Raw genomic sequence first — 21,968 nt, forward strand, 5'->3', positions numbered from 1 at the left:
CAAAATCGAGTATTTACTATGGGTAGAACAAATAAATTTATTTATCTGCATTTTGTACGACAATAACAGTTATTTTGGAATCGGGCACTAGCAGAATTTCATGGCATTTTGTGCGAACTCTTAGCATTCGCAATTCATCAGTGGGATCAATTTTGTCCATTCCACGCTCCATTCTGCCGCGCAGCTCTTGAAATAAACCAGCAAATTTTACCGAGTTCTCAAATTCCATGGTACTCTTAACCGGATGACCGAGTTCATTTATAACCACAATATCGCGAATATTTTTCTTTTCCTGAATGTGTCTGAACGCTTCTTCCACATAGCGAATTGTTCGAGGTGGCTTCAAATAATTCTTATTAAGCAATTAAACTAGTGAAATTTAATTAAATATTACCTTTGCTGGTGGGGTCTTGAACATATTTATCCAAATTAAAAGTCGGTCAAAATTTTGTAATCTAGTTTTTTTGGTTGTCATGACAAGTATCTAATGGTAACGGCTGTTTTATAGGTTTGCGGGTCAAATCATATCGTGCAGTATGACCAATACTTGGATTGCTTAAGAAATGTGGTCATTTTCAGATTTATATTTAGTAGTGTTTGAATTTCCTTTTTAAAATAATCTTATAATTTAAGCAAGTGAAGTGCTAATAAATTTCAGTAAATATAATCTTACAGCAAATACCAAATGATTGGTATTTATTTTGCGATTATTTGCGTTAATTTTAGTTTTCGCATACTGGTCACACTCCGCTATCGAACAAACAAAAGTTTATTTTCCTTTTTGCAATATAGTCATTTTGTTGACGACAAACCGAAATTCTTAGTAAAAATGGTAAGTTTGTTGAAAAAATGAATTATTACAGTTAAATCTCAAATAATATTGACAGTCTCAAGAAGTAGAAGAGACGCTGAAGCGAATCCAAAGCCACAAGGGAGTCGTCGGCACAATTGTCGTCAACAATGAAGGTGAGTGAAATACAAATTAAATAAATATATATATAGATATGCATATGGGAAAGTAACACAATGTTTGGCTTATTAGGTATTCCGGTGAAGTCGACGCTTGACAACACGACAACCGTTCAATACGCTGGCCTGATGAGTCAACTGGCAGACAAGGCGAGAAGTGTGGTGCGGGATTTGGATCCATCCAATGATATGACATTCCTGCGAGTTCGCTCCAAGAAACATGAAATAATGGTTGCTCCCGATAAGGACTTTATTCTTATTGTCATACAGAATCCAACTGATTAAATGCCCATCATTGCTTATAATTGCTGTAAACCTTGTATATTTATTAATCTTCATTATACAATGATTTCATGCATTTGGAGGAAAATTTAATTAAAGCTGTTTTTTCATAAATAACAATTGGATGTCACAGCTGTGATCTCATTGGGAGGCGTAATAGCAATAATAACATTTGCCTTATTGTTATTAGTAGTGGGCAGCACTGTTAAATCCAGTGGGCGATGAGAAACGAAAAAGTAGTATTTAAATATCGATAAGTAATTGAGCTTGTATTATTTTTTTAAAGATGAAAGCCAATTTTTAATTCGTAGAGCTAGATCATCATTCTCTCTTTTAAAGTAACCACCACACTAAATTAATGTTTTTGTTGCACTACTGTAAATAAATACTATACATGATTTGCAAATTTTAATATATCCGACAACAAATATCGATATAGTTTCCTATCGTAGAAAGCCCCATCAATTTGGAAATATCGAGAGGATGTCATCTCTGTAACCTCAGCAAGTCTGTCGACAAGTCGTGTGTGTGGTAGTGGTGAAAACTTATAAATCGGTTGGGGAAAAATGCATTTAAGAAATCGTTAAAGCAATAAATCCAATAGCCAATAGTGTAACAAATAAATACAAACATCGAATAAAACGCTCACACACAGTGTTCGCGGTGTGCCAAGCAAATCCAATAAAATAATTACAAAAATTTAACAAAGAATAAGGTAAATGTGAAATTGGGCGTGCAAGAGTAAAGAAAATGGCGTAATCACGCACTCAAACCAACAAACGGCAACCCAAACGGAATCTACGCCAGTCCCCAATCGGCCAGTCAGCATTAAATGGTCGTTCCTTCTTTCAATATTTGATAAAAAAAAAAAATCCATTAACTACACATGTGTGTGTGTACATGTGCTTATATATATATATAAATATATATGAAATTGGTGTGAGTGTGAAAAGTTTTAATAAGCTTTAAATGTGAGCAGCGTAAGCGTTTTTCAAAGCAGCTTTGTGCAGCCATATTTGTTCCGTGAAAAATGAAAATGATATGTACACACATGCATACATGCATACATACGTATATATTTATCTACATATATATAAGTGATACACGTATAAAGAATTAAATGTTAACGAACGAAATAAAAAAAAGGTATCGCTTCGTATCAGATCGTCGTCGTTGTCCCGTTGTTCGCAAACCCAAGCAATTTTCAACGTCGATACATTGTGTGTTATGTACAAATGTTCATACATACATACGTACTTTCAATATCGACGATATGGCATCACACACAAGAGCGCACACGCATACAAAACACAAACACACACAAGCAAGCACGCACGTAGTACGTAGAGAGACAATGTGTGTGTATGTATGTCTCGCCAACGGCTGGCTGGCTGACTGGCTGATGTATATAACAGAGTTGAGCACATAAGGGCTGGCTCAATTTATAAATAAGAAGCGAAGCATGTGCTGGCTGCGCAGCAACTGCGCTGCTGCTGCGACTGCATTGCAGCGCAAGGGATTTTATTACGTACAGCGTTGAGTGTTGTTTTTGTTTTTGTTGTTACTGGTTTCGTTTATATTTTTGGATATTTACATATGTATGTACATGTGGCCGTACGTGTGTGTGTGTATGTGAGTGCATCTAGGAGAGCTCCCATTTAATGCATAACGTAAAACGCGACGCCATAGAAAACAATCTAACTGTTTGCTTTAACGGTCCAATTCTCATTCTCTGCCACCCGCAACGCGTAATCCATGAATGTTTTTTCTCTCTCTTTTTTCCCATTTTGTCGCATTTCACTTGCTCACACACACAAGCAAAATTAACAAATTTACATATGTGGTGCATAAGGAAAGGAGATAAGGAAAAAAAAGTGCCGTTGCAAATATGTGGAAAGAGAGCATCTGTGATGGGAGAATAGACGGAATAATCAATATTAATTGGTGTTAAATGCAATACTATTGTGAACAGTGAACAGTGAAACCGTGAATCATATTGGAAATATAAAAATCAAAGCGAATAATAAACACCGTTTCCTCGAACTAAAATGACTGAGATATTATGACGCAAAAACTTAGGTTTTTATTTTTATTTAAGTTAGTCAGCATTGAAACGATGTTGAAAGGTTAAATTTTGTGTTGATGGGTGTAAAGGGAAGGGAAATTGGTATGAAGAAGCAGAAACATAAATTGCTATTTTTACTCGTGTCACTTGAACATTGTCATCGCTTAAAGTCCAATAATAATAATAGCAAATAGCGGCAATAGCGTAGCAAAATTCCTTTCGTATTTTGCCAATATCTTATCGCAAATAGGGTGTAAATAATGTACATAATGTCTATCTATCTATATATTATGTATTTGCACAAAACACACTACACTACGCAACTAATTAAAAGAAAAAAATATCAATCACTACAGAAGAGAATTGCGCATTGCGATTTTTTTATCGAACGCCAATATCGCAAATTTTTGTGTAATTCGATGAGCTTTCGATCTGCTGCTACAGTTGTATGTGTATATATTGATATATGTGTGTTTAAATAGTAATATTGCTGGTGTATATATTAATATATAATAATATATAAAGGAATTTTCAGTTAAATATTTTTTTAAAATTAAACTAACTTTCAATCGGCCGCAAAATAGGTTCCTCAGCTAATTGTAGTCAACGTCTAAATTGCTATACACAAAAAAAGGGAAATTTCTCATATTTAAATTTAAATTCCAAAACAAAGTACTTTTCAATTTTTTACTCGTTATTTGTGATTTGTGTACTAGCATTGTATTTAGTTTATACTCTGTGTGTGAGCCTTCATCAAAGGGTATTCCCAGAACTGCTCTCAGCAGCTGGCTGCTTTTCTGTTGCTGCACTCGCTTCTTCGATCAAAAGTGACCGACATGCGACCGACTTCTTAGCCTGCTGTCTGTCGGCGCAGCAGCCGCAGCATAAAGAAGAAAACAGCCAGCAGCAGTCGCTGGCAGAACAACCCCAAAGAGATAGGCACACACACACTCACACACTCGCAGACACACACATAGAATTACTCTCGCATAGAGGCGAATGTTGTCCCAGCAGCAGCAGCAATTTTCTTCCCTTACTCCAAAATTTTGTTGGTATTGAAACTGGTTTTCATCCCCGTTGTGCAAACTTGGTTTTTATTTCATTATTACTGCGGCATCAACTATGGCTGGAGAAATGAGTCGGAATCTGAATCTGCCACCAAATTATAAAATTGCTGCTTCCTTAAAAAAAAAAAACATTTTTCTTATTGGTTATCGATTACCAAAAAAAAGCGAACAGATCACCAAAAAATATCAATTTATTGTTATTACTATCCTTTATTGTAATAATAAAAAAACAGCAACAACAATACCAATAAAACAAAAATCGTAGATTTCCGGGTAGCTGGAAAAAGGCCAAAATGTCAGCACTGATTCGACGGAATGGTGACGCTGGCTGCGAGTCCAGCGAATACAAAGTAATCAAATTTATTAGCTAATTGGCGGAGTGAGGTGGAGGTACCGAGGAGGGTTCGTGGCTGGAAGATGGAGATTGGAGCATGTGCGTGCTCGTTCTCGTGGTGTCTATAGACCCGAATCGTTTGTCAGATGATAAAGCTCGCAGTATGCACACGTAAAATCAGCATTTTGGCCTACGTGTCTGTGTATATACTTAATATTCATACATGTGTGCGTGTATCTGTGTGTGTGTATATATTTGCAATGCGTATGTATGTACATACACACATACATTTATATATAAATTGCCGTGGCGTTATCGCTCTATGATGGTGGTCCGAAAAAAAAAACAAAATAGCAAAAATTATTTTTGGCTTCGTTTTTTTTTTTTTTGCTCGACACCATCAACAAACAACAACACGCAACGAAATTGCACAAAAATATACGATTGTGTCTATAAGGTAGATTTATGTTGACCGTTGTGCCAGGGATGCAAAAAAAAAAACCAAAAAAAGCGTAGATTCGTGGAATTTGCATTGACGAAGGATATTTTTTGATATGGGTAAACAGCAAATATTCCAAAAAATGTATTTGTCGTAAATGTTTGCTTAAATAAAATTGTAACTGGGTCAGCTTTGATTTTAAACAAACACACCAATATATATATGTATCTCAACATAACTATTTAAAAAATTTGCTGTGGTTTTTCTTGTTTATTAGTTGCGTTTCGTTTCGTTTATAGTTCAGCAAATCAACCGGTTTTCGTTTCAGGGAAGGAACGCTTGTGAATTCGCACGTTTGTTTGCGGCTGTGTTTTTGTGTTTGTGAATTGATCGAAACATGTTTTATAACAGCTGGACAAATATATGGGATCATTTAGATCCAACACCTGCCGGAACCCCAACCAACATCCAATGGCCTGTTGCGGTTAGTCCCGGAAATTATTCTGCTTCATTTCTCTGTTTCGCACAGCAACTGAACTTTGACCCAAGCCACTTGTTTTAACTGCAGCATCCTCAATGCAAAAAAAAAAAACGAAAACAAAGATGGCCGCAAAAAATACCTGCAAAGTGAAATTCGCTAAAATTCCCAAAACTACTGTGGCAAAAATTCCAAAATACGAAATGCACTTGTGTGCGTGTGCGTGTGTATACTCATGCGTGCGTGAGTGTGTATGTGTGTGTAAATGTATGTGTGATTATGCTCTCATTTTAAAAGAAACGACAAAACAAAGCAGAGCAGCGACGCTGACGACCTTTTTATTTACTTTTTGGCATAGGGAACAACAAAAAAAAAAGAAATGTAAACGGGGACTTGAAATCTGAGTACGTTGAACAGATGTTCAGAAATGTTTTTCGTGCACAAAGAAGATTTCACCAAGAAAACGATTGGAATACATGTTTATGTATCTTATTTTTTGGGATCATGCAAGTCGCAAGGAAATACATATAAACATAAGTGTTCATGTGTGTGTGCATTATGAGTGCATTTTATATAAATCGGTGTGTCTGTGTGTGTACGTGTGTATGAGAAACACAATGCAAAGTGTGAAACAAGAGTCTTTTTCACATACTCACATACCTGCTTCTTATTTTATTCCAGGTAAATCGACGTCGACGACAACTGAATACCTAAAAGCAACAATACAACAACAACAGCAAGGGGCAACATTGAAGCAGCAACAGCAGCAGCGGCACGCAGAATAAAGAAACAAGGAAACATTTGCACACAGCAAGCAGCCGAAAACAACAAAAACAACTACGCCAACACCGACAAGAAAAACCACTTCAACAAAAGAGGATAACATATTGAAAGAGCTGCGCCACACACACACATATACATATACATATATGTATATATAGGGAGCTGCTAACTTACACACACACATACACACGTGCATGTGTACGTGGGAAAGTAAACCGACATCTTTTTACGAGTTTTGCAATTGGGCAAAAGAGAGACAGCAGAGGGAGAGAGAGAGAGTGCAGAGAGAGGAGAGAGAGCTCCAGCGAGCTTAAGCAGAGCAGAGGGCTAGGGCTGCAGAGCCCTTTGATAACGCACGCACTCACACACACACACACATACATACAGACAGGCGATCGAGTGAGCGCGACTTGAAGAGAGCCGCCTGAGAGAGAGGGAGAGAGAGACTACGGCTCAGTGTTGCCCAACAACCGTTAATATACAAACGAATTTGGGAATCACAGCAATCGTGAAAGTGCGTCGACGTTGTCTTGTCGTTTTGTCATTCGTTGTGCGTGAGCGTAATTCAACACTTGGCACACGGCCAGTGTTGCCACACTGCAAACAAAGAGCAAGCAAAACCAACCAGTAACAGAGACTCACACTCACTCACTCACCTGCATTTACGTAAGACAAGTGCTGCCAGACAGCTGTCAAAGCTGCACGCAGAAGCGTGCAAGAAAAGAGAGAGAGAGAGCAAGAGCGAGAAGCAGCTAAATAAATCCTTGCAACAGACGACGCAGGCGACAACACCCAAATGAAAACGCTCGTACTCAGTCCCGACGATCTGCAGAACTTTAACAAGTTCATCTACGATCCGAAATCTGCTGCACAATTGGCCGCAAGTGCGGGCGCCATTGCTGCCGCTGCCGCCGCTCATGGACACCATCATCATCCAGGTGGGGGAGGCGGAGGAGGAGTGCAACTTGTTGCAGCAAGCAACGTTGCGTCAGCTGCAACAGTGCCCGTCACCCAAGTAGTGGGTGGCACAGTGGGCAACGCGAGCGGCGCCAACAGTGCCAATAAATTAATGGCACTACACTACTATCTAAACCATCAGGGCAACTATGTGGGCGTCCAGGCGCCAAGCCATGCAACACAGCACCAACAACAACAGCAGCAGCAACAACAGCAGCAGCAGCAACAGTTGCTGGCACAGTCGCAAACGCAGCTGAAGCAGTTGCAACTGAAACAGCCAACAATACATCAGCATCAGCAGCACATCAGCTATCATCATCATCACCCCTACTACCAACAACAGCAGCAGCAACAGCAACAACAACAACAGCAACAACAGCAACAGCACAAGGTGCAACAACAAAATCATTTGCCTGTCCATGCGTTAAATCAAAACTCTAATTTCTCGGCGGCCAGTTCGAGCACTGGCGGCACTGCATCCAGTCATGCGCCCACCCAGCAATCCAATGGCTCCAGCATCTCACCCACAATCATCAGTCATCCATCACATGTTCATCCACATGCCCATCCCCATCCCCATCCACACGCGCATCATGCACATCATGCGCATCATCAGCAAGCGGCGGGTGGAGCAACAGTTGTTGCCAGCAACAGCAATATTGCTGCCGCAGCAAATGCCTTGTTGCGTGCGACAGCTGCAGCAGCAGCAACGGCTGCCACAACAGCAACAGGAGCGGGTGCAGCAGCAACAACGTCGTCTGCCGTCTCCTCATCAGCGTCGTCATCATCCTCGTCGTCATCATCATCGGCCTCCTCATCATCGGCTGCCGGAGCATCCTCGACGGCGTCGACCACAACCGGCTCTGCCAATTGTGCCAAGAAACTGAAAACGGAACCGTTGCTCTCGCAATACAATCAAACGGAGCGACTGAATTTTGCAAACACGTACATTGTGTGGAGCGAGGAGCACTGGCGCCGTGTCGTCTTCCACGATGAGCGACGCTTCAATTTGGATGGGCCCGATGGCTTCTCCTATTACTTCCACGATCTGCGCAACTATGAGCGAACGTTGTCGCAACGGCCGCGTGGCAACTCCGTCTACATCTACCTGATGATCTGCGTCGGTGGCGCCATCCATTTGGATGTCTCCTCTGCCAAGCAGCGACCCGAATCCTGCATCGAAGCCATACTCCGCGAACGGCCCAATATCGTTAGCAAACTGGGCGGTGGTGCTGCAGGTGGAGGAGGACAGAGTGCTGAGTTTGTGCTGCAGGATCACAATTGGATGTCGCATGCGTTGCCCACCGCCCAGGAGCTGCTCAATGCCGAGGGACTCAAGACGCAAAAGTGGCCAACGATTGCCCACGATCTGAACATCATGGAGAACATTTGGGGCTGGCTGATACGCGAGGTATTCGATGGTGGTCGAAAATTCTCGCGCAAAGATGACCTCATCTTTCGCATCAAGGAGGCGTGGTCCCGGCTGCCGCTCGACCTAATCACGAACCTGTACAGCACGCTGCCCGAACGGATCACCGAGCTGTATTACACTCAAGGTGTGTACACGAATTGTTGACAACCGACGCCGCCAAAGGACGTGCGAGGGCAACAACGGGAACAGGAACGGGCACAGCAGCAGGAGCACTTATCAAACGAGGCAGGATGGGGCAGAGAAGGTGACTTCATTATCTGCTCCACACCAGCAGCAGCACTCCACCACACGTGGCAGCTGACTCTACTGTATACAACATCAACAACAACAAGAACACGCCGCATTATTATGTTCTAAAGGCAAATAATCCCAGATGGCAGAAAAATTTACCTTTTTTTCGTACATTTAACTTGACATTTTTTTTGTATGTATAGCTTTAAGATGCGTGTGTGTGTGCGTGTGTCTCTCTCTGTGCGTGTGTGTGTGTGTGAATCTGATTATGTATTTGCAATCTGCAATCTGCAATTTGTAAGCGTGTGTCCGTTTCCAGCTCTGTTTATAGTTATGTGTATTTAAGATTTAACTAACAAAACAAACAAAATGCGAGATTTGACCGCAGGCGCCGCCACAGCAGTGTGGCAACGCTGGCAACAACCTCACCACACCACACAACATAACTCACCACGCCGCAGCCAGTGTTGCCAATGCTTTGTAATTAGTGTTCTCTTATGCAGTTCTACACAAACTGCAGCAAAAATAACCCAATTTTAAATATTTAAGGCTTTAACTTTTAGTTGTCGTTTTTAAACTATAAATACAACCCCGCCCCCTCCTCCTCCCACCCCGCTTCATTATCCAACCTATTTAGTTACAAACAAAAAAAAAAAAGAAAAACCAATTTATTTTAACTTTGAAACTTAACTCATTTTGTTGATTGTTTTTAGTTATGCGAAAGTAGAAGGAGAAGTTAAGAAAAAGAAAGAAAGAAAGAAAATGGCGAACAAAATTAATGCAAAGCGAAAAGAGTAAAATAAACTTGTAACTAAAGTATTATTTGTAAGGCATAGTTTTTTGTTGTAGCAAAATACACACATACAAAAACTAAAACTAAAATCCTATCATGTAAAATTGTTTACGAACAGAAATAATAATTAAACTAATTATCAATGTAATTAATACTTATTAAAATTTAACAAAAAATATTTAAAAAAAATAATAAAAATAGAGGGGCAACAAAAGTGTTACTTTAAGGTAAAAAAAACAAATCAACTAATTTGGTAATAGCACTCAAGAGAGTAATAAAAAACAAAAGAGGGATACATTGTGAACAATTGAAAACATGCTGAACATATTTAGAAAAGTCAACTAATCATTTTTTGTCGCCTGATCGATCCTACGGAAAACGACTCGAGCAGAGGAGTCCCGCTAGTGATGACAACCTTTTTATCGATAACCGATGGCTGGCACTTCGGCCGTTTTTGTGTTTTTTGGATAAAGGGAGCATTATCGAGTACCAGGAAATACCTATATAAATATACATATATAGATATTAACAAAGTACACACAGACATATAATTACACTATACAATTTAGCATATGACGAACTGAACAAAATAAACAAATAAATGCAAAACATTCGATTGCAGGCAAACTAATCATAATACCTAAATACAAACATACAAACAAACATGAATAGAAACAAGAACTATGCAGAAAGAATAGTATTCATCCCACATCCCTCTTGGGGGAGGGGCAAACTGAAACTGAAACTGAAACTCCTCTCAACTCAACTTAGAATTCAGCAAATTATGTGATTTTCCCTTTGTTTTGCTTTTTGCAATGAACTCAAAATGTCAAACAAATAATAATAATACAAAAAAACAGCAGAAGAAAACATAAAACAAATCAACAATCTTTATACATACACTTAATACATAATATACAAAAACGGAATTATTATGATTAATTAATAATGAAAATGCAATTACCAATAAAAACTACCAGCAAATACGTAAAAATAATACAAAAATCAAGCGATCTTTTATTTATTATAAAGTTTGCATATGGGAAATATAAATGAATGGGGAATTCAATCAGATTATTGTCTCATTTCTCGTATATTGGGATTTTAAGATTTCCACCTTGCGGCGAGGGAAATTCCCTCAAAAAATTCCCAAACAAAACTGGCAATTTGCATTTAAAACATTTTATTATTTAAAGTGCGTTATAAAAATGTCGCTTAAAATCAGTTTCTACAATGCGTAGCTTATTGGCGAAATTAATACTCTGCTTTTGGAATATGCAAGCAGTCTATAAACTTGAATTGCGAGTGTGTAAATATACATACATAACTATAAAATCCATAGACTATTGGCACGGCTAAAAATCGCATTAGTGGAGTGTAAATTTCTATATATAAGTATATATATATTTAGATATTGTATTTTTATTATTGTAATGTGTAAACTTGAGGCACTTTCAAATACAGTTCAAGCAAATGGGAATTGTGCACGCTAAGAGTGTAATACATATATAGATATTTATATATCAGTTCATATTCATATTTTGTGCGTATTTGTGAAATACTGTTTTGGTTAATTTTGGGAATATTTAGGCTGGAATAACGCTTCGCACACAGGCCGGACTGCAGAAGGGCATGTTCTGTTTGACGCAGAAGCGACCGCCGATCAGCGACTTGGCGCACTCTAAGCCCGCACAGACAAAGCAATTGCTGTGCCAGTGAATGTCCGCCCAGGCGACGCCCTGATCTGACGGACCAATGGGCAGCTTGCAGCTCTTGCAGGTGCCGGCATAGAACTTGTCGTAGCACTGCAGGCACAGCGGCATATTCGACTTCTCCTCGGGTATATACTGTTGTCCGGCTAAGGGTTCGTCGCACTGCAGACAACAGAAGTGCTTGATGTGATAGGTGGCACCCTCGGCGGCGGTGTATTCCTTGGTAAAGATCAGCTCATCGCACGCCTTGCAGCGCGGTATCTTCAGCTTGATGGCCAGATCGCGACCACAGTACACCTGGCCATGGTGGAAGAAGTACACCAGATCTGCCAGTAGTTCGCGGCACGTGTGACACTTGAAGCAGCCCGGATGCCAGGCAATCTCTTTCCCAGCACGCTCCGTCTTAACGGCCACCTCACCAAACTCAATCGGCAAATTGCAGTCGCGACAATTGAAAGTGGACACAGGAGCAGCCAACGAACCCGTTGAATCTGTAAAAGTACAAGAGAAGCTAATTAGTCAGGTGCTTACTTCAATCAGAGTGCAAAGCTATCTATCAGAATATCGAGCAAAATATTTTAAGATGGGGAAAAACTTCCAATTAGTTCTGGTAGGATTAATCAGAGGGCGCAAAAAAAATCCAAAACATTCTCTGGAATGATGAAAATCACATCAATTTGTTTTGTTGACTATGCATAAAGAAGGATTAGTCAGCAATATGTAAAGAATTCTACATAAAATTAACTAAAAAAGCAGTCATGCATGGTGCTTGCCACCTATTTTAGTGTCCAGATGTGTCTATAGTTACCGATACCATGTGGATAACAACGAGGCCCACATAAATTGCATGTTGCATGCACTTGGAATTCTCAACAAATTGATGCAGTTGCTAAGATTGAAGCATACTCAAAAATAGTTTGGAGTATTTACGATTGGACAGGCTGACGGACAAGCATATTAAGCTGATCTATCATATAAACAGATGGTATCTGAGATGTCTAATTAAATGCCTTATAAAATTATAATAGCCAGATTATGTGCTTAAAATAGGCTTCAACTAATGAGCAACATTTTGCCTATTTTCAATGCCGATTTCTTGCAGTGAGCGAGCATTTCCAAGTATTCGCATACATTCGCCTACTTTTCGCAGCTTTCAATTAGTAACTTTTATATTTTTAGACTTGTTGCTCACCTGCTGGTATTTTATCGTCGCCCAGCTGGAGTTGCTGGAACTGGTCGGGCATGCCGGCGCAGCTGGGATACATGTTCATGTGCTCGATGCCCGGAATCGTTGTGAATTTGCCGAGGCTGGCGTTCAGTTCCTCGCCCGCCTGGCCCGGAGTCGTTGGCTTCGAGTAGAAGCCGGAATCGTGACTGGCCGAGTTGGGCAGCAAATCATTGCCATAGCTAATGTCGCCAGCACCGCTTGCTGCCCGCATGTCCGCAAAGAGTTTGTCGATGTCGTCCAGGAGTTGCTCATCGTTGAGCAGCCAGTCGTTGACCTGCTTGAGCGGCTCCAGCAGCTGGCATTGATCGTGGCGAATGCCCTTTTCTTGCAGCGTCTGATAGAGGCGATTGTAGTAGGGTGCATTGGCCACAGCCGACTGCAGCATCTGTTTGTCCACACCCACATGCTCAAGCTGTGCGCGGATGCTGGGCGCCAGTCCCGGCAGCTGTTGCAGATTACCAGTTGCGGCCGGCGTTGGGGCAATGATAACCGATGCTGCGGTTCGACCGGCACGCGCCTCCTGCAGCGCCTGCTTCAAGGGTTCCGCCTGCACAATTTGGGCAAAGACCGGATCCCGTTCGTAGTCGATGTGCGCAGGCATCCCGCAGTCATACAAAATGGTGGAGACGCCTCCAAATTTAACACGCCTCATCGGCGTATCCTGACGCCTGTTTTCCCCAAAGCGTGCCAGGACCGGATTCTTTGTGGGCAGTGGCGAATGGAATGGTGTGCTTGGCGAGCATTTCAATGGGGATGACGACGACGCCTGCGTCGCTGGTGGACACACCGTATTGATCTCAGCCCTGAACTGTGGATTGCTCACATATTCTTTGCGAAACTCAGCAATGGGTCCCAGTCGAGCATCGCGGGATATGTTGAGGTTCTTCTCCTGCAATTGGGCTTAGATTAAGACAAGATTGAGTCTCGAATTGTTGCTCACCTTAAGCAGACCCAGCAGCTTATCATAGATGACGCCATGGGTAACTAGACTCTGCATCTGGGCTCGATTAATGCCCAGCAATTTTAGCTTGGTCTCCGCACGCAGCGCGGGCTGCTCATCAAATTCTGTGGTGCAGTCGCTCAACGGCTCCGAGAAGGCGACCAGCAGCTTGGGCTGAGCATTCACCGCCTGCTGTGCGCTGAGCGCATGCGTCAGCTTCGGATTGGATAGCAACTCCTGCAGCGTGGCATCCACTTGCGTCGGCAAACCTAGAGCAGTCAACAGCTTGCGAACAGCAGCTGGCGGGGATGGCACTGCCTGCATGCCGATGGAGCCAATGTGTTCCACTTGGCCGTGGCCCAAGCGACCCACGCGGACAACGATGCCTTGGCCGACGCACTGCTCGCGCAGCTTCTGCACGTAGAGCTGCAGTTGTTGTGCCTCCGTTTCGCTCAGATTGTCGCACAGCGCCGCATCCAGATCGTGTGGCGGCACTTGGAATTCCAGCTGCTGTTTCCGTTTGAGTGCCGCATCACTGCCCGTGACGGGTATTTGAGCGGCACCCAGTTTGTCCATGTAATCCGTGATGACATCGGGCGATGCATTCGGTGGCACCCATTCAACCTGCACCTGCTGGTTGGCCAGTGCCTTGATCTTGATATCTGGCGTGGATTAATGATATATATTTATATGGGAGTCAAGTCAGCTTAAATGGTCTGCTTACATGCTGGCTTCGCTCGGATCTGGCCGAGAATCTCGAACTGTGCCCAGCCGGTGTCGTCATCGGTGCACAGGTGCTGATCCTTGCGGCACATGCAGTTGCGGCACACTTTCCGCCAGAAGTGCAAATCCAGTCCTGGACATTTCTCCTTGCACTCCCCGCAGGGTGCTCCGGCTCCGGATTCGTGTCCCAGTTTCGAGCGTTTCAACAATTCGCGTCGACTTTCCAGTTTCGATAGCCATTCGGGTGCGGTGGGGGTCTCCACGCACGAACCGGATTTGTCATTGCTTGACATGCTAATGACTTCAACTGCACTTTTAAATAAAAAACTAAGCAAATAAATAAAACTTTGCAAAGACAAAGCAAAAAGCAGTGTGACCAAGCACAGTAAACGCGAAAATACCAAAATGTATAATTCTGGAACTGGGACGTGGAGTTCATTTCGTTAACCATGGACACTTTCCAATTAAAATCGAAAAGTCGAACTCAGCTCTATATCGAACTTGGTCTTGCGAAAATACCATACTTTCGAGTAGCATAGTTGAGCAATGACACCAACCAGTGTGCACCTAAATCGAAAAGTGAAGAGAATGTATATCGAGTTCGAAAGCGGAGACAATAAAGTAATAAGTTCGAAAAGTACATGGTTTCGAACAGCCTGCTTAAGCAAAGACCCCAACTAGTAATAAAATAAATCGAAAAGTGTCAGTCGGAACAGTGATGTATTTCGAATTCGAAAACACTAAAATCGAAATTATTCAATTCGATAACACCATTGATTTGAACAGCAAAGACACAAACCGCAGAGGAACTAAATCGAATGTATTTCGAGTTCGAAATCACCACCATCGTTAAAGCCAGGAAGCGAACACTTGTTTTCGTTTTTAAAACTCGAAAACAAGACCATGGCTGGAATGTGAAATCGATTTCGTTGAGCTTAGACTCAAACAAGACTTTCCAGCGCATGCAAAAAGTCCCACTCAGCTGATTTTCGAATTGCGAATTGAAGTTAACTTGGCTGCAGCTCTCAGGCTCTGTGCATTGTTTTTCGCAGTTGTGCAGCCCTGGCTCTAACAACCAAAACTAAATTGCCAGCCATTGCATAAAAAAACATACCGTGCAGAAAACTTAAAAATTAAACGCCATACATTGTAACCATATATAAACGGAATATATTGTGCATATTGCTGGAATAAAAGTGTGGAGAATAAAGTGCTAAAGCGCCGTGATCACAACGCATATTTGCGAAACTCACAAGAAAAATGCAATAAATGTATGTATGTATTTGTGTATGTGCATGTGTGTGTGTGTGTGTATATATGTATAAGTAGGTGGCAGCAACTGCGTCCCACGGAAAAGTGAAAGTGCAGCAGGCGAAACAGACAGACGGACAGACTTAACTAAAGCTAAGCTGAGCTGTGCTTGAAAATTGGCAAAAAACTAAAAAATGCCCAGCTACAATTAAAGAAATCACCAGCTTTTTTTTTACCGGTCTCTCATTTTTGGGCAACAAATTGACTTTGAATTTCTCGTACGGTGGTTGTTTTTGCCCTGTGTGAGCGCGTGTGTGTGTGTGTGTGAGTGAATTGTAGGTAGGTTTGTTGCTTGTGGGAGGGGGCGATTGAGGGGGGAGCTGCAATTTGAATTTGAATGCGTTTATGAAAAGTGATTAAGAATTGGATTTATGCAGGGGTTGTTGCCGCTGAAACGACAGCTCACATTTGATGTGTGTATATTAAATATATATTTATATATATATATATACATATACATATATATCCATATTTCACAATTATTCCCTTTTAGCTGATTGTGTGTATGGGGGTCATTGATTAGTAGCCAAAATTGAAAATCGCTTGCTGATTGCCATTTAATTGACCCACAAACATGAGCGAAAAATACGACGGCAACGGCGATTATTCCACCTACAACGAGGATGAGGCCAATGAGTACGGTGGAGGCGGCGGCGGATTGGGTGGAGGAGGAGTTGGAGGCGGTAAGACGCGCGGCAAAAGTGTTGGCAACAGCGGTGGAAGTGGTGCCCACAACGGCGACAGTGGCATACACGATCATCATCATGGCGGCGCCGAGGGCAGCGGCAACAATGTCCAGCTGAACGAGAAGGCCAGCGAATACATACGCGACTGCATGGCCGAGAAGAATCGCATGGATCGCAAGTTTCCCATTGCCGAGAAGCTGCTCGAGGGTGGTAAGCCATAATCAATATAAATATCTATATAACAGACACATATACATTTGAAATCGTCTCCATTTTGGCAGAGATCGAGAAGGTGCAGACGACGGGTCGCATCCCATCGCGGGAACAGAAATATGCCGACATCTATCGGGAGAAGCCGTTGCGTATATCACAGCGGGTCTTGGTGCCCATACGCGAGCATCCCAAGGTGACTAAGAAAAACGAATAAAAATTGTATATGCAAAATGTAAAGGGATCTTCAAGGAACTCTTCGATTATACCCATTTTATATGCCTATACAAGTGTAAAATTAATCTAATCATATTGCTGTTTACAGTTCAATTTTGTGGGCAAGCTGCTAGGTCCCAAGGGCAACTCGCTGCGTCGCCTGCAGGAGGAGACGCTGTGCAAGATGACTGTGCTCGGCCGTAACTCGATGCGTGATCGTGCCAAGGAGGAGGAGCTGCGCAGCTCCAAGGATCCAAAGTATGCGCATCTGAACAGTGATCTGCATGTGGAGATATCAACAATTGCGCCCCCTGCAGAGGCATATGCGCGTATCGCGTATGCAATGGCCGAGCTGCGAAAGTATTTGATACCGGATAGCAATGATATCATACGGCAGGAGCAGTTGCGCGAACTGATGGACAGCACCAGCATCAACGATGCCGAGAACACCACTAGCAATGCCAAGAACACGTACAAGAAAGTCTCGCACATGCAGAACAGTGGCGGCAACGTTGGCGCCAATGCCATGGGTGGTACGGGTCCGGCCAATTCTGTGGCTGGTGCTGGTGGTGGTGGTGGTGGGTCGGGCATGTCCAAGAATGTGTCTCATCACGGTTACAGGTGAGTCCATATCCCTTAACCTATGCAAATTTCTGTTCAACTTGTTTTAATTGTTCATTGGCAGAGGCTCACAGCAGTCATCGTTTAGCAAAAATGTCCTGGCACCCAAACAGAAGGTCATGTCCATTTTGGAGAAGGCCAGAACTGCTATGGATGAAACTTACGGGTGAGCTTTTGCTACTTATCCCAAACTACTCACTAACCAGCTTGTCTGACTTTCTTGCAGTCGCGGCTATGACGATGGTATATCCTATGATCTGCATCAGTCCTACGATGGCTACAGCTATCCATCACATGGCGGGCATGGACATGGCCAGCATGGTCCGCCCACGAGCATCCTGGGCGGCGTTGGCAACATCAGTGGCGTTGGCGCTGGCGGCGGAGTCCGTGGCGGACACTATGAGACTCAAGATTATGAAACGGATTATTCGCGGCGTGACTACTACCAACACTCTCCGGGATATGCAGGTATCATTGATGGGCATATATAGAAATATATTGAAATGTGTATAATAATATTAATAATACTCGATTTTTATAGGTGGCGGCTCCGTATCGCAATCGAATCCAAATAACGCGGCTGGCCTAAATTCGAATCACAATCGCAATCATGTTAACAGGTGAAATTTGCTGGGGCCGAGCAACACCAGCAATAATGTAGATGGTGTGAAAGGAGGCGGCACAATTAGTGCGACAAATTCAATGCCGGATACCCACAAACCGACCGTGAAAGCCAAATCAATTGTTAAAAGGAGCAGCAGCAGCAGCAGCCGCAGGAGCAACAGGAGCAGCAGGAGAAACACTTTCAGGCCGAGCTATTATAAACACGAGTGCAGCAGCAACAAATACAACAACAATAACAACAAAAGCGACTGTTTTCAGGTAACAATTATTGAGAATTGCGCAAGCGTTCAAATAACTAATGATGAACATTTTAAGGAGCAGTATCAAATGCAACATCAACCACAAGAATCGTCGAAATTGGGACAACAACAAGAAACACAACAAGAAAAACAAAAGCAAACACAACAAAATTACCCACCGCACAACAATAACAACAGCAACAACAACAACAACAACCAAAACCACAACAACAAACACAATCACTTAATCAGGAATAAAATGAATTCCATCGATGTGACCATGACGACATTTTCAATATCCTATACACAGAACCAAACGGATTCGAAATATGGCCAAAAGAATGCTGTAGCTGCCAGCAACAACAACAACAAAGACAAGAACAATTATACATTATGCAGTAAAATCCAGAACAACATGCCAAACAAGCAGAACAACACAACAACTAGAACAACAACAACAACAGCAAATGCTACAACTGCGCCCAGTATGCTATTAGTAAGGTATTAAAAATGCAATCAAAAGAGCACACTATATCAAAATGACACTGCAACAACAACAAAAAAAACAACAACAACAACAACAATTTCACTTGTAAAGTCCAGTTCCGCACTCCTCCTTTGTTCCTTGCACAATCCAATCCAAATCCAATTTTGTCACGGCTTCTATATGGAAATGTTAATACATAGACAAATTACATGATATCTGCTTCAATATATACCATTATATATATATATATATACACATATTCAAACGTACATTTAATCATAAATTTGAAAACATCATGGACAACTATTTATTTGCATTTACAAAAGATGAAAAGCCGTCGACTTTCAGACCAGACACATTTCTCTAAATACAACTTGCATTTCTTACAGCCCTTCGCTTCATATTCGTGAGATTCCGTTCTTGCCAGTGCAGTTTTTCTAATCACATTCAAAAAATCAAACAGATACAATAACTACAACAACAGCAACAACAAGAACAAGAACAAAAACACCAACATAATAATGCTAAACAATAACAAGAAACAAACAAATCGAGAGACAACACCACAAATACTTTGTACACTAAGAGGGATGAATATTTACAAACGGAAACCTTAAGATATATACATACTTATATAAATACAAACATATACATTATATACACTTAAATATATGATATATTTTTGAGTGCAAGGAAATCGTTGGATGATAATGCAGCTGGATCTACAAATTGAAGTTTTAACTTGGGTGTTAGCTGGTGGGACGATGGACAATTTATGTCAAGGATATATTGTCCGGTTTTTTAATATATATTTACACAAAGAGCAAAAACATCTTTAAGATAATCGTATTTAAAGTGCGTGCATTAATAACTAAAATTATTAAAAGATATAACCGTTAAATAATTAGATAAGCACAGCTTCAAGCTGGCTTTGATACTTTGATATTTATAATAACAATAAACATAATACTAAATACTTATTACAAAAAAATATGCTAAAAGAACAAAATGTAAACCTTAATCGAATACACAAATATATATATATATATATACTTCTCGATCTCCAGATTTGAATTATGTTATCTTATCAAATAGTTTCAATCTAATGTATTTCCTGAATATTGAATTGTTTTATGCAAGCAATAGACTCAAATCGATTATTATTGTAAATCTATGATTTTTATTGGCATTGCAGAATCTCCTTTTTAATGACAATAGTTTTAACATTTTTATTCTGGAGATGGGATGTATATATATTAATGAACATATGTGTAACTAACGCGCAGTAGGGCTGGAAATCTATAAGATTTAATTACTCAAAACTATATAATTGGGCACACTTAAAATAAATAAATATATCTATATACATACAGAATTTAATATTTACATTCGAATAACAAAGGAATTAAATAAACGAATAACATAAAAAATATAATGATATTTATATATAAAAAATATGACTAAAATACTCATAACTTAAAGTACATATTTATATATTAATCGGAGATTGTGAGATGAAGAAATCCCTATGTGGATAATGCTGCAAATGATTACTTTATTGAAACGAACAAAAACAAAAAACAAAAAACGAAAAAGAAAACAAACTAAAATATTATAATGAAGAATTACACAATAAGATGGGGAGAGTATGGAAAAGCTCAAATATGTACTTTATTTTCAATTGTATTTTCTACTTTACTTAAGTTCTCGTATTTTAATCATTTATACTTTGTTTTTATCTCCAAATTGGAAATTTGAATGGAATTTCAAAAATATATAAAAAACAAAATCTTAAGTCTCCTGGCGGCCTGAAAAATAAATTTGAAATGATTACGTATGTTTGTGCCAAATGTAATTCACAACCGATAAATAATATTGTCAAAAAGAAACCCGTTCTTCAAATTCGGTGTTTGATCATTTTTTATACGAGTTGAAATTAAGTATTCTATGTTATCGTACTTATGAATTCCCTCTACTTTTTAAACTATAATTTTATATAACTTATGTAAGCTGAGCTCCAATGGATATGAATATAACAATTCTTATCTATTGTTAATGCAAACATAATGAAAATCCGATAAAAATGATAAATGAATATCTTGTCCAAAAAAGCAAATTGTTGCAACTAAAGAAAAACAGTAAGAGACATTTACTTATATAACAATGTGAACGTTAAATTGTTGAAAACAATTAAAATTTAGATTATAAAAGAATATCAGTAATACGAAAAAATACATTCATTTATTTCAAGTAATATTATTGTTATAAATTATACAAATTATGAAACATACATACTTAAAAGACGGTTCCCAAAACCAAATTACAGAATTTAAATTATATCTATTAATACTTAAATGGATGGTAAAAAGAAGTTTAACAAAATCACAAACCATTTCAATACAAAATATATAATATTCAATACTAAAATAAATTTCCCCGCCCTAAAAACAATAACAAATATGAAGACAAACGCGAATACAACTAAAATATTGAGATATTCTCATTAATTATTTCATGTACAATTAAATAATACAAATTATAATAAAAAATATTTTAAAGTATATGCTGAAATTGAATAGTATTTTTTATGGCTGTGAGCTTTTCCTAAAAGGGGAAAAGAGTTTATGTTTTGAAAATGTTGCTCGAATGCGAGTGATTTGAAATAATCCCATAATGGTAAATTATGTTAATCAATTTATTTCAATTTTTACTTTGTAGGGTTGCAAATGAAATGCACTTATAGATGCGAAGGGTTGAAAATCGTTGGCTATAATTGATGATCAAAATTGTCTGATGTTAATTTGCAACCCCGTGCCCGCACGTGCCCCTTTCCCCTTACACTTTTTAAATGCTACGACTGTTTTCATTGTTTTTTTAGTGTTCCTAAGCCTGCCATTGCTCGCACTTGCTACTTGCTACGACACGTGCAGCGAGGACACGAACCAAACTACTAAATATTAGTAGTTTATTAAGCAGCTTTATTGGAAAACTTTGAAATAAAAGAAATGCATATATATTCATATAATGTATACAATTTATTTATTTAATATAACTTAAATTAGTTTTTATATTGCTTCACAATAACTGACTAGAGTAAACAACCTTAAAACCTACAATTTCCATCAATTGTAGTAGCTATCC

General features: G+C 40.1%; 5 protein-coding genes across 6 annotated transcripts; 3 read left to right on the forward strand and 2 right to left on the reverse strand.

Annotated features, from left to right (window-relative positions):
• Nucleotides 1-26: 26 nt before the first annotated feature.
• LOC6559074 (dynein light chain roadblock-type 2) lies at nucleotides 27-565 on the reverse strand. The gene is made up of 2 exons (XM_001986470.3): nucleotides 395-565; nucleotides 27-340 (listed from the first exon to the last, which is right to left on the reverse strand). Exons 1-2 carry the CDS (start codon nucleotides 473-475, stop codon nucleotides 38-40), a joined length of 384 nt encoding a protein of 127 aa, XP_001986506.2. The 5' UTR covers nucleotides 476-565; the 3' UTR covers nucleotides 27-37.
• Nucleotides 566-765: 200 nt separating this feature from the next.
• On the forward strand, nucleotides 766-1,284 carry LOC6559075 (dynein light chain roadblock-type 2). The gene is made up of 3 exons (XM_001986471.3): nucleotides 766-832; nucleotides 888-966; nucleotides 1,043-1,284. The coding sequence occupies exons 1-3, from the start codon at nucleotides 830-832 to the stop codon at nucleotides 1,252-1,254; spliced, it is 294 nt and encodes a 97-aa protein (XP_001986507.1). The 5' UTR covers nucleotides 766-829; the 3' UTR covers nucleotides 1,255-1,284.
• Nucleotides 1,285-1,739: 455 nt separating this feature from the next.
• On the forward strand, nucleotides 1,740-9,973 carry LOC6560186 (polyhomeotic-like protein 1). Its single transcript, XM_032734075.2, has 2 exons — nucleotides 1,740-1,966; nucleotides 6,316-9,973. Exon 2 carries the CDS (start codon nucleotides 7,214-7,216, stop codon nucleotides 8,948-8,950), a length of 1,737 nt encoding a protein of 578 aa, XP_032589966.1. The 5' UTR covers nucleotides 1,740-1,966; nucleotides 6,316-7,213; the 3' UTR covers nucleotides 8,951-9,973.
• Nucleotides 9,974-11,004: 1,031 nt separating this feature from the next.
• LOC6560187 lies at nucleotides 11,005-14,801 on the reverse strand. The gene is made up of 4 exons (XM_001986473.2): nucleotides 14,435-14,801; nucleotides 13,711-14,372; nucleotides 12,735-13,659; nucleotides 11,005-12,033 (listed from the first exon to the last, which is right to left on the reverse strand). The coding sequence occupies exons 1-4, from the start codon at nucleotides 14,724-14,726 to the stop codon at nucleotides 11,417-11,419; spliced, it is 2,496 nt and encodes an 831-aa protein (XP_001986509.1). The 5' UTR covers nucleotides 14,727-14,801; the 3' UTR covers nucleotides 11,005-11,416.
• A 686-nt stretch (nucleotides 14,802-15,487) lies between these two features.
• On the forward strand, nucleotides 15,488-21,388 carry LOC6559820 (KH domain-containing, RNA-binding, signal transduction-associated protein 2). Of its 2 annotated transcripts, none has more exons than XM_032734762.1 (9): nucleotides 15,488-15,704; nucleotides 16,238-16,640; nucleotides 16,712-16,836; nucleotides 16,966-17,477; nucleotides 17,542-17,643; nucleotides 17,704-17,945; nucleotides 18,019-18,359; nucleotides 18,423-18,841; nucleotides 19,217-21,388. In XM_032734762.1, exons 2-7 carry the CDS (start codon nucleotides 16,319-16,321, stop codon nucleotides 18,099-18,101), a joined length of 1,386 nt encoding a protein of 461 aa, XP_032590653.1. In that variant the 5' UTR covers nucleotides 15,488-15,704; nucleotides 16,238-16,318; the 3' UTR covers nucleotides 18,102-18,359; nucleotides 18,423-18,841; nucleotides 19,217-21,388. The 2 variants fall into 2 exon arrangements, with proteins under 2 accessions (XP_032590653.1, XP_032590654.1); XM_032734763.1 differs by having other exon boundaries at nucleotides 15,519-15,704; nucleotides 18,417-18,841.
• Nucleotides 21,389-21,968: the final 580 nt, after the last annotated feature.

This window comes from Drosophila grimshawi, unplaced genomic scaffold (genome assembly GCF_018153295.1).
Source record: "Drosophila grimshawi isolate 15287-2541.00 unplaced genomic scaffold, ASM1815329v1 contig_1367, whole genome shotgun sequence".
In the NCBI taxonomy this organism is placed as follows: domain Eukaryota; kingdom Metazoa; phylum Arthropoda; class Insecta; order Diptera; family Drosophilidae; genus Drosophila; species Drosophila grimshawi.